The sequence below is a fragment of the Tupaia chinensis genome, unplaced genomic scaffold, assembly GCF_000334495.1.
Source record: "Tupaia chinensis unplaced genomic scaffold, TupChi_1.0 Scaffold000407_1, whole genome shotgun sequence".
Lineage (NCBI taxonomy): Eukaryota > Metazoa > Chordata > Mammalia > Scandentia > Tupaiidae > Tupaia > Tupaia belangeri.
The window spans coordinates 1,626,943-1,642,764 of NW_006159909.1; the positions used below are offsets into that span (position 1 = coordinate 1,626,943).

At 40.4% G+C, this 15,822-nt stretch overlaps 1 protein-coding gene across 1 annotated transcript in view; it reads right to left on the reverse strand.

The window, feature by feature from the left end:
* The window catches only part of MYO1D (myosin ID), a 328,050-nt gene that overhangs the window by 154,902 nt on the left and 157,326 nt on the right, over positions 1-15,822 (reverse strand). The window contains exons 9-12 of the mRNA XM_014590111.2: positions 11,737-11,882; positions 11,547-11,661; positions 6,498-6,668; positions 2,043-2,113 (exon numbers count right to left, since the gene is read on the reverse strand). Coding sequence (XP_014445597.1) covers positions 2,043-2,113; positions 6,498-6,668; positions 11,547-11,661; positions 11,737-11,882 — 503 coding nt within the window. The remainder of the gene's footprint in view (positions 1-2,042; positions 2,114-6,497; positions 6,669-11,546; positions 11,662-11,736; positions 11,883-15,822) is intronic.

Below are 15,822 nucleotides of genomic sequence, written 5' to 3' on the forward strand. Positions count from 1 at the left end.
AAGCACTTGCCAGGGAAAGACAGAGAGGGAAAGTGAGAAATCACCCCCCAAGGGGATGGCTATGCCTTAATTTCTTCTCCTTCACTATCCTGTTTGGACTTTGGGCCCACATACATGTGCATCTGGTGTGATTTTTCAAGCCTGTGTCCAGGACCTGAACCTGTTCAGCTATGTGGGAGTCCAGAGCCTTAACCACTATGCTACCTGCTGACCCCAGAAAAAGAGTACATTTAACAATAATAAGATGAGAAGCAGCAGTCAATGAACAATGAAACCATATTGAATATCAACATCTGAAAAATGCCACCCCCACAAAAGATATCCACATCAAAAGTTCAGGGTTCAAGTCTAGAGACCTGTCTGAATACACTGGATCTGCCATGATCTAAGATGGCTGAAGCTGGGGGAGGACTGAAGCATGGAGACACTGTTGGGAGTGTTTCTCTGCACTCACTGATGGAAGAAATAAATAATAATAATAATAATAATAAATACCTACACTGAATTCCTGGAACCTAAAAAGGTTGTGTGGTAAAAGATGTGATTACGGTAAGGTTCTTGGGAGAAGGAGAAGCTTATCCTATGTTATTCTGGTGGGCCATAAATGCCAAAAGTAGTTTCTTTTAAGACAGAGACAGAGGGAGATTTAGCACAGACTCACAGAAGGAGAAGCAGCAATGTAACTGTAGATGCAGAGATTGGAGTGATGTAGCCATAAGCCCAGGAACGCCCAGAGCCCAGAGCCACCAGAATCTCGGAAAGGCAAGATCTCTTTAGAGGGAGTATGGCCCTACTGACATCCTGATTTTGAACTGGAGCTGTGAAAGAATAAGTACGTGATGTTATAAGCCTCCAGTTTGTGGTAAATTGTTTCAGTAGTCAATGGAACCTGATATACCAATGTATTTGGACGTCAGAAAAGTCATGATGTATTTTTACATAGGAAACTATAGAAAAACATGTCATGATGTTTCTGATGACCAAACAGTCATAATTTTTAGTCATAGCTTATTATTAATTTCTATTTTTACTGTATTATAATAAAAAAATGTGGCTTATAAAAATTTTTACTTTCTTGGGGACAGCAGATGGCATAGTGGTTAAGGTGCTGGACTCCCATATGGTCGACTGAGGTTTGAGTTCTGGACCCAGTGGCTTGAAACTCAGGCTGGGCATGTGTGCATGAGTGCCCAAAATGCCAAGAGGAGAATGGAGGAGAAGGGACTGCAATGTGGCCATCCCCCCAGGGGATGTTCTCACTTTCTCTCTCTGTTCCTCTCTGTGTCTCTGGCAAGAACATGTGCCCTATAGCAAAAATCTCTCTCTCAAAAAAAAGTTTTACTTTTTCAACTATTATTTGAAAAAAGAATATAGTAAAACTGGATTTTACTTATTATATATAGCTACCCAACTATGTGCAGTTCTTCAATACACAGTGGTGATGTTCTCCTCTAAGCCTTTCCATGCCTGCTCATACTTCAACTTGGAATGCCTTCTCTTTTTTCTCCCCTGGCTCCAGTTTATTTCCTGACTTTTAAGATCTAACTTGGATATCACTTCTGCCAGCAAGACTTCTCTGTACTTTTCACAGCAGGCTAAGTATTCCTCTTCACTATTCCATAATGCCTAATGTGCCTCTCTAGTTTTGAACCCTTTTCAGTCATTATAATGACTTAGGATATATCTGCTTACATCCTCCAGTAAGCTGCAAGCATCATCAAGCCAAGACCCTTCTTACCCATCTTTCTATCCCAGTTCTTGACATACTTCCATGACTTACTGAGCCATCCACTGATTGTTACTGAGTACCAACTATGCCAGAGCATGGACACACAGCGTGTGCTCAACAAATGCTTGAAAAGCTAGGCACAAATGAAGCTATGCCACTTGTTTAAACAGATGGATTAAAACATACAAAACAAACAAAATGACTGAAAAAAAAAAGACAAACAAGGAAAACAATTCATATTTTCCCTAATGGTATTTTCTGAAGATAGGCTGCATGCAAATCACCATGCTAGGTTCCAGAGACAGATACTCACATGACATCACCTGCATAATGTCGAATCCGGAAGTCTCTATCGAACTCCAGAATTTTGTCTGAGGCGCAGAGCTATGAAACCAAGAAAGAGATTATTTTGAAAACAGACATGTTTTCTTTTCTAAAAATATATTTGAACTTAATATGATAATCATGTCACAAACCACGATACCACTGAGTGAAATCAGATTGTGTAGGGCTTGATTTAAATAACTGGCTTACAGGTAAAGACTGAGCCGTCACCAGAAATTGACATAACTAGACCACTTTCCAGCCAGCCTTGCAATTGGATATGGCCAGGTAACCGAATTCTGGACAATGGACAGGTAGGGTAACTAACTGCTCTGGGCCAGGGCTGGTAGGAAGTAAATGAGCCCCCTCCCAGATAGAGAAGACAGTCTGGAGGGGATGGCATAGCCAGAGGGTTGAGGTCCAGGTTCCCGAGAAAGAAATGGATGTCTGCTGCCTTATTACACTTAAATCTTGGCTATTATCTTAATGTGGCCCAGCCTAGTCTGACTGATGTAGTTTCTTTCTCCTCGGTGTGCTGCTTAACAAGAACCACAGGGAGGACTTACTTTCTGCTAGATACATACATCTTACTCAAGCCACAGCTGATAGTTAAGGTAAGTATTTCAATCTCTTTCATATACATGGAAATTAAAGATTGAAAAGGTTGGGCAATTGGCCCAGGATCACATAGCTCAGAAGTAGTAGCCCTGGGAAGGACTCACGGGGCCAGCTATCATGTCTGCATCCTCCTAGGTAGCTTGGCTCAATTATCTGCTAAGCTGGGACTCTAGCCCAGGCCTATCACTTCACAAGAAGATCAATCTTCTGCAGTTCTTTTTCACTAGAGAGGAACAGCTTATGGAAAGGTGGTTTTTATATGGCCCAGAGATCTTCATAACCGTACTATCTTCCTTGTTATGGCAGCACCTAGACTCTGTCTGCTCTGAGAAGGAGCAATTAGTACCCTCCTGGCTCTGAGGCAGGCATCTAAGGATCCACAAACCACTGAGTGTAATTAACACACAAAACCCACTTAGGTTCCTCATGCTAAAGCCCAAACAATTCCATCTGGGATGACAGGTTCTACATTAACAACCAGTTTACTAAAGGAATAATTAGTCTACTCTTTTGAAAAGTGAGTAATTACAGGAAATTAGATCAGACTTCCGAGGTTCAAATCTTGGCTCTATCATCTACTTGCTGTTTCCTTTAAGAACTGTTTATCTCAGAGAGTTGTTAAATAAACTACAGGGAACAACGCATCTAACGTACAACAGAATCTTCAAAATGTTTAAGGCCTCTTTCTTTTTCTCTTTCCTATTAACCTCTTTTTACAAAATATTTCCTTTATAAAACTCCCAAAGGGAAAGGACCCACGAGATGTCTACACTAATGGAATATTCTTACATTTGGATATTGCAAAGACTCAACTGATGTGAACACAGAAGATTTTAGATTTTTTCCACTTTTTTCCATACTAAGTTACATACTTGTCATCTAACTTTTAGGTTAATATTTTAAATGATAATTTCATGATTTATTGGATCATTTGCATGCCTTGCCATGGTAACTTCAGTGCACAAAAAACAGTTTAGTCCTGAAGTGAGATAACTGTTACAAGCCAGAAATCTCTTACTTAATGTGCCCATAAGTCTAGTTAATCAGTAACAAGTAGCAAATGATCACACCTGGCTCAATACTCAGGGAAATAGCATTATTTAACAACAGAGGCTCACAGTGATGAAAACAGCCTGATAGCTAAGATATTTCATTTCTTTCCTTCATTAGGCAAAATCCCAGAAAATAATACAGTTTTAAAATCTCTACTTTGGCCCAGCCATAGTGGTAGTGCAATGCTCTGCAATGCTGGAGGCCGATGGAAGATTGGGGTTCAGTTCCAGGATCGACCTGCTCATGCTAGGTATGTAGTCCATGACCCTGGCTAGTTGGACGGGTTGGTGAAGGACCATGGCTTAGGACCCTGTTGAGGGTACTTGTCTTTGTTTCTCTCTCTCTTTCTTTCTCTGTCATGAATTGAGGAAGGAAACTTAAATAAAAATGCCTATCTTGTCTTTAAAAGAACCACATGGTCTGAGAGAGCTGACTCCCCAATTTAAAGAAAGAAAAGAAAAGGAAAAAACCCACACCCACAGTTAAACTGCTATACAGAATTTCCTATTAAATTGGTATAAAATACTGGGACCAGCAGTTAGCGTAATGGCTATGTCACTGGACTCCCACGTAGTCGACTGCTGTTCGAGTCCCAGACCCAGTGGCTTAAACTCACGCCGGGCGTGTGTGCGTGCATGCGTGCCCAAGATCCCGAGAGGAGAATGGAGGAGAAGGGATTGCAGCATGGCCATCCCCCCGGGGGGTGATTTCTCACTTTCTGTCTCTCTGTCTCTCTCTTTCTGGAGAGTGCACACACCCTATAGCAAAAAAACTGTCCAAAAAAAAAAGAAAGTAAATTGGTATAAAATACTTAAAAAGTACTATATATGGCTGCTCTTAAGGCCACTATGTTTCAAAATATTCAGTTGACAAATTTATTTATTATTTTAATAATTATTTTATTTATTCATTTATTTGTTAATTTGACCAGAGAGAGACAGAGGTTGAGAGTGAGAGAGAGAGGAAGTGAGAAAGCAAGCCACCAGATTCAGGACTCAAACCCTGGTCAGCCATGTGGGAGTGTCTAGCACCTTAACCACCACGCCACCTGCTGGTCCCACAGTTGACAAATTTGAGGTATGTAATGACCAAATAAAAGATATAAAAACTATTTATTTAAATGAACACTTAAATAAGAGTTACTTGGTGTGACAGTGACCAATTCAATTTGACTTCACAAAGAATGACTGAGCATCTACCATCTGGTAGGCATAATGCTAGGGGGGTCTCCAAAACCTGATCTGTGACTATAAGGGGCATTTGTAAATGATCCCTTTAAGACAGGACATTTGTCTGTCTAATCACACCATTTAAGAACATCACTTTAGGGGACCAGCAGTTAGCGTAATGGCTATGTTGCTGGACTCCCACGTAGTCGACTGCGGTTCGTGTCCTGGACCCGGTGGCTTAAAACTCACGCCGGGAGCGTGTGCGTGCGTGCCCATGATCCCGAGAGGAGAATGGAGGAGAAGGGACTGCGGCGTGGCCATCCCCCCTGGGGGGTGATTTCTCGCTTTCTGTCTCTCTCTGTCTGGCGAGCGAAAACCTCTTCAAAAAAAAAAAGAACATCACTTTAAAAAAAAAAAAATCACTCTAAATTATCTAGGTAGCTCACTGCTCTGTCCCCCAGCACTTGGGACTGCACAGGAAAAGGAGTGGCACTTATGAGGTCTTCTAAGTGGGGACTGACTGAGGACTGCCTCTATCCTGGCGCCTGAGTATTGAAGCTCAGACTGCGGTCAGTATCTAAAAGCCAACTGTAGCACGGTTTCAAGGCCATCCTTAGAAACAGACCAAGGAGACTATTTCAGGAATAACCGGCCTAAAATGAGTATCAACCAAGAATCTAGTTTTGATTATTTGTACTTTATCTAGTTAACTGTGGACTCCTATTCTGATTATATAATATCAAAGGAGACAAAGTTAGAGAAATTCATTTGTGCTCAAATATGGCAGCTCATCATGGATCGACAGGAAATTACGGAGGAGCAGAAATGACTGCACCCTTATTATGAATGTGAAGGGGCTGGAGGCTCGTCTTCCCTTTCACTTACGGTTACCAGACAAGCCTGCATCAGTGGGGAAGGCTGGGGCAATGACAGTGCACTCCACACCAACCCATTCCCTGAACAAATACTACTGGCAAACATACTGCATGCCAGGCATGGCACGAAGATCTTATAGCCAGAAATGTCACCAATTATTACAGAAATATGATCTGTTCGTGACATTTTAGATTGTGAAAAATGCAGAATTAAAAGGATATCCACTCATGTAAAGGATGAATTTTCCTGTAACAACTAGAATTTCTGTTTCTAAGCAAGTCACACAGTCTGAAGAACCAAGGCAGAGCACACACCACATTCTGTAGCAGGCTTACAGTAAGAAGTCAAGGACAAAAGCTATTTTCAGTGCCAGAATTATCAGATGCAGGAGTAAAATTTTAGCACATGAACAAGGACTCTGCACCTATTGGTTATAAATGACATCATGTTTTCTAAAGACTCGTGTTCGGTTTTTTTCCTCTTTCTAGCAAATTGGATAGTCTGGAGCGCCCTCTCCTGGATAGCATGATTTTTATCAATTTCATGACACTATAAGCCAGAGAGGTGGAATTAGTCCATAGCAAGACATTACTTAAGGGAGGGTTATGGGCTTGCTTTCTTAGTTGAGTCAATATTCCCATAACCCAACAAATAGTCATTTAATTCTGTTAAACAATGAGGAAAATCTTACTCCACCAAGAGAGGAAGGTCTTAACTAAATGTATTACCTTTCGGCTGGAAAAATGACCATGTTTGCCCAGTTTACTGTTCAGTGCTTCGAGGAACATCTCGTCGGTGACTTTGCCGACGTTCATGCAGGCATCATCCAGGATGGCGATAATCCCTTTATGCTGCTGCTCCACAAGGTCCACGATAATCTGATTGTTGAAGTAATCGATCTGTAGGGCACCGTGAGAAAGTGACTGAGACCAGGACGGGTGGAACACCAAGGCTTCCATTCCTATCAGCAATCTACGTACAGCTATCCTGATGTCGAAGACGTGACTAACATTAATGAGGCCTAATGCTAAAGTGAGAATGCATTCTAACATTTTTTTAATTTCTCCATTAACTTTATATCACGACACACTTTGAAATGAGTATAGCCCAAAGCAAAAACTCGAAAGCAGACATTTCTCCCATTACTAATTCTTATTTTAATCTTATCTCTGAATCTCTCATATGGACCTTTTTTTTCATACTCTCAATCTGCCAGCCTCTGTTCATCATTAAGACCTCATTTCCACTGAGTGCCAACTAATAATATTTTTTTTAGAGGTTTTTTGCTTTAGGGTGTGTGCGCTCGCCAGAAAGACAGAGAGAGACAGAGAGACAGAAAGTAAGAAATCATCCCCAAGGGGGATGGCCATGCTGCAATCCCTTCTCCTTCATTCTCCTCTCGGGATCTTGGGCAGCATGCACATGTGCCTGGCATGAGTTTAAGCCACAAAACTCGAACCGCGGTCAACTACATGGGAGTTCAGTGACACAGCCATTATGCTAACTGCTGGTCCCCCAACTAATAATCTTAATGTATCATTTGATATAGTACATGATGATGAAGGTAAGGTACCACACAGACCTTGCTTTTTCAGGTCTGTGATTCTGAAGGACTAAACTCTAAAAGAGCATTTCCTCCCATTTCCCTAAACTAAGAAACCTAGGAGGAGGACTAGCAGATGGCATAATGGTTACGTTGCTAGACTCCCACATAGCTGACTGCAGTTCAAGTCCCAGACCTGGAGGCTTGAAACTCATGCCAGGCACATGTGCATGTGTGCACCCCCAAAAAACAGTCCTAAGAGGAGAATGGAGAAGGGACTGTGGTTTGGCCGTCCCTCCTGGGGAGTGATTGCTTGCTTTTTGTCTCTCTGGCAAGTGCACACCCCCTATAGCAAAAATCTCTCTTAAACAAACAAGGATCTAAAAGAGTTGATATACTGGGGGCTATAATATTAAAAATTTAATTCTGAGATGTAAATATTTGTAAAAACTAAGAATAAGATTTTCGTTTACTTCCATGAGGTAAATGAACTTACTGATAACTTGTGAGTTTTCGGCAACTTCAGTGTGTACGAGGTTTGTGTGAATATCCTGAGTACCCATGTATTCTGGCAGGCTGCAGCACAGTGAGCACATACAGAGAATACGCAGGCCTGACTCAGGCAGACACATCCTGGAGAGGGGCAGCTATCATTCCGTATTTTAGTTTGGGTGCTGAAGTGTCCTATATCTCACACAGAAGGCACCTGGACTGGGTGTTACCTCCGTTACCTTCTGTAAGGTCTGTATACCGTAACAGACCATTAACGTGTCCCATAAACTCCAGTTGCATATTTTAAAACCCAAGGATTGATACCAGTCATTTGCCTGTGGCTTTCAGTGACATTTCTAGTCTTACATGGTCTTTTCTGTATCCCACAGACTGAAAGCCTGCAAGCAAATGACTATTACTTGCCTTTTTATATTTTTATAGAGGTTTGTCTAAATCAGTGATTGGGTATTTTTTTTTTTTTTGGAGAGATTTTTTTTTTAAAGGACACGTGTACTCACTGGAGAGACAGTGAGAGAGAAAGTGAGAAACCAGAGAGGATGGCCACACCACAATCCCTTTTGTTCCGTTCTCCTCTTGGGATTTCGGGCACATACACACATATCCAGCGTGAGTTACAAGTCACCATGTCTGGAACTCAAACTGTGACTGACCATGTGGGAGTCCAGCACCTTAATCATCATGCCACTAGCTGGCCCCCAAATCAGTGATTCTTATTAACGAGGAGATAGTTTGCCTACCAGGCAACATTCGACAAGGTTGAGAGGCATTTGTTAACCGTTAGCCATGGCTAGAGGAGCCTGGCTCCCTCGATAGAATAACCAAAATATAGGACACGTAAGAACAGAACAACTACTATGTGACACTTTGGGGATGCAATTAGAAAAACACAGACGGTGGGAAAGTCCACAGAGCCAATGACCACTTCTCATTTAACACAAGATTTTCAGAGGGACAGACAGAGATAGAAATGATAAACAGATGGAGGAGAAAATCTACAGATACATAAAAGATCTATCAACCAGTCATAGCATTAAAAAAACCTCATTTGGATTGAAATTCAAACAAACTTTAAAATAAGAACAATGCGATAATTAAGGAAGTATGAAATATAAACACTAAATGCTATTTGATGATATTAAGAAATTAAAAAAAATTTTAGGTATGAAAATGTTATTGTAGTTATGGTTTTTTTTTAAAGGTTATAATCTTTTAGAGAAATATACTGAAATATTTACACATAAAATCATGTGATGTTTTGAGATTTGCTTCAAAAATAACCTAGGGGGGACCAGCAGATGGCATAATGGTTAAGTTGCTGGGCTCCCATGTAGTCAAAGGCCATTCAAATCCTGGACCTGGTGCCTTAAGACTCATGCCAGGCATGTGTGTGTACATGTCCCGGATCCCAAGAGGAGAATGGAGAAGAGACTGCAGTGTGCCCATCCCCCCTGGAGGGTGATTTCTTGCTTTCTGTCTGTCTTTCTGTAGAGCATACACACCCCATAGCAAAAATCTTTCTTAAAAAAAAAAAAGTAAAAAAATCTAGGGGTGGGTGAGTGGGAAAACATAATACAAGACCAGGCAATCTACTGATGACTGAAATAACTCGGTTACAGGTACAAAGACTTTATTACAATTTTTCCTCATGTTTTCCAAAATAAAACATTTTTCCCAAATAAAATATTTTTTAAAACAAGAATTCCTGTATTCAGATATTTGGGAATTTTAAAAGGAAATATCCGGAATAGAAGAAATTCTAATTTTGAGGGTCTGGTTCCACAGCCTGGTGGTTAAAGCAGTCAATTCCACACAACTAATTGCCTGTTGTAAGCCCAGCCTCCATGGATCGCAAAACAGGCTGATGCATGTGCATGCATGCCCGAAATCCTAAGGGGGTGGAGAAGGAAGGAGGGATTGTGGTGTGATCATGCCCCACCGTAGGGTGCTTTCTCCTTCTTCTCTTGACCTCCAGACCTCCAGTCTTTCTGGCAAGCACATGTGCCCTCTTACAATTGTTTTCAAAAGTTCTATTTTTGGGGGAAATGGCATGAAGTAGTCTGTAGTCGGTAACTGCTACCTTGGTGATAACCTTCAGCTTCCTCTACAGCACATGTTTCTTGGCCTATATAGCTAAAAATTACTGCATTTTTAAGGTTATGATCTTTTTGCAGATGGTGAAGATAGCTTTCTGCAATTGTTTCTTTTTCCTTTATAAAAGATGCCTGTGAAATTCCCAAATATCTCATTGTGGAATTTGATACTCTCATTGTTAAAGGCTATTTCTGACAGGTACTTCTGAAGGGGTCAGATCTGAATAACATTTTATGATTAAATGTGCTATAAAAAAATCTAAGCTTTAGTTATACTGTGTACTATTAAAATGTTAATTCTTATAAAGTTTCATGTAAACTTAATTGAAATGAATTACATTTAAAATGTGCTATTTGCATTTGCTATTTAAATCAAACTGCAGGTAATTATCTTATAACTGATGACCTTGACTTTATTTGTAAATAGGTAAAATTTATGCTAATGTACTCAAATTAAATTTTTATGATCTTCTAATGTTTAACACATGATGGAAAGGAAAAATGCAATTTGAGGCAGGAAAGCTATTTATTATACCATTGTCTCTTTTTTTTTTTTTTCTGAATGAGAGGAGATAGGAAATAGGAAGATAGGAAGGAATGTAAAAGTAATTTAAATGTCGTATTTCAAAGAGCTTTTTTACTGCTATTATGGTAGATATAAAAAAAAATTGGCTCTATTTTTAGTGTCTGGCAAGATAAACAGAGTTTTATAAATTCAGAAATTTATGGAGACTTAGAAGGTTTTACATTTTTCGAGTCTTTTTAAAAACAATTGTTTAAGTGGTTGGCAGGTGGTGTTGTGGTTAGGGCAATGGACTCCCACATGGTCAATCACAATTTGAGTCTCAGACCTGGTAGCTTGCTTTCTCACTTTCCCTCCATTTATTTCTGTCTCTCTCTCTCTGGTCAAATTTTAAAAACAATAAATAAAGTAATTGTTTAAAAATTCAAATTTACAAGAGAAATTAAAAGATCTCATTTTTATTGTAAGCAGGAGGGGTAATCTAGACAATAAGAAAGCTACTGCATCATGCCTTCTAGCTGTGACACCTGGGGTTTGCATCCTGGCCTAGTCATACTTTCTGGCTCTCCTTTCCCAGTCTAGTTTGATTCTGACAGATAAGAGTTCGCAAAGAGCCATGAGAACTAAGCAAAGGAAAGTAAACAGAGATGAAAGTAATACTGTTGTTTCACAGGTTTCAGAGAAGATGGACAACTTTACTGAAGATAAGTAATGCCATTCAGTTGAAAAAGTAGGCGAGATGGAAGAAGAACAAAAGAAAAGGAAGGAATGTGAAAAAACTAGATTTGGAAATAAAGTTCAGCCAACTTAAGGCAAAACATAGTAACTTTTAAATGACACTAAACTGTAAGAGACAGACAGGAACCAGAAAGCTCATGTTGTATCAGCCATAAGGTGAAAATGTTACGTTTACTGATGATAACTTGGCATGTTCTGGGCACCAATAGGGAATTCATTGATTTAGAGAAATCTCACTTAGAGACCCTGAAAATGAATTGTATTTATATATCTCCAAAAGGACAGCTAAGGTTCAGATACGTCAACTACCCAAGAAGATCCAGGAATACCTAAAATGGTAAGATCGGACATTTTCCATGAGTCTACTCACATGCTTCCAAGGGATGCCCTCCCGCTGGTATTCCTCTTGTTCTTGCTTTAAAACCAGCTGAATAAAGAGCTGCTGCAGTTTCTCATTGCAGTAATTGATGCAGAATTGTTCAAAGCTACAAGAAAAGCAATCCATTAGGTTTAAACAAAAAAAATAAGCAACAGGGCTTTAAGTATCTTGTCCACTTTACCTGTTGTTGTCAAAGATTTCAAAGCCATAAATATCCAAGACACCAATAACAGTGTTTTTCCCATGGATTGTGGTGTCATAGTTCTTGACCTCGATAATATCATTGATGCGAGTAACGATCCAACAAAAAAGACGCTCATATATTGCCTGTGAGGAAAATGACATCATAAATTCGTGCCCCTGTAGGAATTACCTGTCTGTTTGGATTTGTGATAAGTCCACCTTCTCCTTGCTGTTTAACATGGCAGTGATGATTAGCCTAAGCAGAACAATTAGAAATGCAAAGTATCTTTAAAAAAAAAAAAAGATACATGTAAAACTAAACAGTTTCAATTTTTAAAAGATTATTAGCAATCACTATACATATGCCAACAACATTGCTTAAGCAGGTTTCCACACCGATATGTCAATAATTCACCTACTTTCTCCTGTAAGTCACTTCATTGCTTTATTGTTAATTTCATCAACTATAAAATGTTGGCAACTGGGACCAGCAGATGGCATAATGGTTACATCGCTGGACTCCCACATAGTTGACTATAGTTCAAGTCCCAGACCCGGCGGCTTAAACACGCTGGGCGCGTGTGCGTCCAAGATCCTGAGAGGAGAATGGAGGGGAAATTATTGCAGAGTGGCCATCCCCCTTGGGGGGGTGATTTCTTGCTTTCTGTCTCTGTCTCTTTCTGTCTCTCTCTGTCCAGCGAGCACACACACCCAATACCAAAAGTCGCTCTCTCAAAAAAAAAAAAAAAAAAATGTCGGGAACCAGCAGTTAGCGTAATGGCTGTGTCGCTGGACTCCCACGTAGTCGACCGTGGGTCGTGTCCCGGACCTGGTGGCTTAAAAATCACACCGGGCGTGTGTGCGTGCGTGCCCAAGATCCCGAGAGGAGAATGGAGGAGAAGGGATTGCGGTGTGACCATCCCCCCCTGGGGGGTGATTTCTCGCTTTCTGTCTCTATGTCTCTGTCTGTCTGGCGAGCGCACGCACCCTACAGTGAAAATCTCTCCAAAAAAAAAAAATGTTGGCAACCAGTGAGTTAATGTCTATGTTGCACTAAAGCTCTATGAACTCTAAAAATATAAACATTGATCACTAATGCTAAATAAAGGCCTAGCCAAAAGGCAAAAGCTTAAAATTGTTTGATAATCGAACAGGCAGCTAATACACAAGAACAAACACCAAAACAAACAAAGGTGCCACACACAAACACACGTTCATATCCTGAAACACGCAGGCTCTGTAATGTCACGTCTTAAGAAAGCCCTTCCTTAACACCACTGTCCAGCCCCACCCAGTCTCAACACTCATACATGCTGCCTTCATTCTTCACCTTCTCTTTACTTTTCAATCTAATTCAGTCTTCACTGATGTCTTGTTACTCCACAGAAATGGTTCATCGAAGATCTCAACATCTCTATATGGACCCTTCTGGTCTCTTTCTTTCTCAGACTCTCAGCATAACTCAACTTAGTGTCCCTCCTTCTTCTTGGAATATTTTCTTCTCTGGCATTAGTCATACCACCCTTTCTTAATTTTCCTCTTGTTTCACTGGCTGCTCCTTTTTGGTGACCTGTGGTACACTCTTCCTCTAATTGACTTCTAAACACTGAAGTGCTTCCTAGTCCTCTTTACTTTCCAACACCTTCTGAGTCACCTCACCCAATATTAAATATTGCCAATACAATATGACTCTCAAATGTGTTATCCTAACTCAGACCCAGAGGAAGGCTTCTGAGGTCCCAACTCACACGCTGGACTACCTGACCCTGACTCATAGAGGTCTCTGCCATCTCAAACATAGGTCTTGTCAGGATTCTTTTTTTGGGAGAGGTTTTTGCTATAGGGTGTGTGTGCTCACCAGAAAGACAGAGGGAGACAGAGAGACAGAAAGCGAGAAATCACCCCCCAGGGGTATGGCCATGCTGCAATCTCTTCTCCTCCATTTTCCTCTCGAGATCTTGGGCACACACGCACACACGCACACGTGCCCGGCATGAGTTTAAGCCACCAGATCTGGAACTCAAACCGCAGTAGGCTACATGGGAGTCCCATGACATAACCATTACACCAACTGATGGTCCCGGTCTTGTCAGGATTTTTGATCTTCCAACCTCCAAAAACCTGATGTCCCCATTTCCCCAAACTGTCCCAAACTGTTTATTCATACTTCACTTTTAGTCATAACTAAATAGCACCACTTAGGAATTTTTCACTTATTCAGCAAATAACTGCTGATACTGACTAGGTGCTACATATAGTTTGTTGGAGACATAGTACTAAGCAACCACAAATGTGGTCTTGGTCTCCAGGGAGCTCAGGGTGTAGGGTAAAGGAAAAATCACACACACACACATACACACACACACACATACACACACACACACATACACACACACACACATACACACACACACACATACACACACACACACATACACACACACACACATACACACACACACACATACACACACACACACATACACACACACACACATACACACACACACACATACGTACACATAAGGAGAGATTGCGTAGAATCTGAGGGGAATTTAACCTACTCTATGTTCGTGGAGGCCAGAGAATGTTTGTCTGAAAAAGTGACCCTTGGGCTAAGATCAGGATGAGAGGAGGTGATAGGCAAGAGGGAAGAGAAGAGCAATCCAGCCAGAGATCACATTGTTCCTCTGTGCAGAAGTCCCATGGCTGGAAGGATAAAGGGATAAAGGTGACCTGTGAGGCCTGAGAGGAGACTAAGTGCTGGAGCGAAGAAGGGGAGTGGAATATGGTGTAAAATGAGGAGGCAGAGGTCGGCTACAGCTAAAGCATATTAAGGTGTCATCCTTGAGTCTCTCATTCCCCACTCGAAAGGTCTCGTAGATTTCATTTTCTACACAGTCTGTGTCAAACCATCTTCCTCTCCCTATTTCCACTGTGACTTGCCTAGTTCAAGTTGCCATCATCTCTCTCCAGATGAATGAAATATCCCCTTAACTGGTTTCTCTGTGTCCACTTTTGCTCTACCTCCCCATAGGATTCTTCTTACTAAGACCACAGTGAAATTTTAAAATTTCAAACTTGATCTCATTGCCCCTCTTGAAATTCTCTAATTGTTCTCTATTGCACTTAGAATAAATTAAAATTCCTCCAGAAACTAAAAACCAAGCCTGTGACTTACAAGAATAATAAACTGGCTGCTAATTTAATCAACTAGCACACCCTCCCCCTAAAAAAACCCACAAAAAATGAAAAACAAAATTAGATTTTAGAAATACAATACTTGCCATACAGGTAATAGAGAAAGGGTTAAATTTGTGATATACACAGAGGTTTTAGAAACAAAAAGATAACAGCCCTAAAGGAAAATGTATCAAGGTTATACCATAGGTCCATTTTATGAGATAATTTATACATTTTTTTACATTTATATGAGGCTATTTTCAGAGTAGATTTAAATACTTAACAGAAATATTCAGTTACTCAAATATATTGGTCATACAAATTTAAGTGGCAATAAGATATTACTGCACAGATATAAAATCAGTACATTTAATATATAAAATTAGTATACCCTTTAACCCAGCAAGTTCTTTCCTGGGAACATATCCAATTGAAATAAATGCACTGGAAGGTTTGGACGGACATACAAGGATTTCCAGTATTGCTTGTAGTCGCAGAAAGAAAGAAAGAAGAAAGTGAATGACTTAAGAGGAAGGTGATTAAATACACTGTGATGTCATTTCTATAGACTGCTACAAGGACACGGAGGACATTATGCTAAGTGAACGTGGCCAGGTACTGTGAGATAAATACCACACGATTTCGCTTATTTGTAGAATCTGAAAACACAGAACTCAGAGAAGGAGAGAGTAGAACAGCAGTTACAGAGGCGGGTGCATGGACGGGTGAATAGAGGGAGTGAGATGTTGGTCCAAGGACAGAGTTTTAGCTAGAAAGGAGGAATTAGTTCTGGTGATCTATTGTATGGCATGGTGACTATAGTGAATAATAACGTATTATAGATTTTGAAATTGCTAAGAGAGTAGATTTTTTTTTTTTTTTTTAATTTTTTACTTTAGGG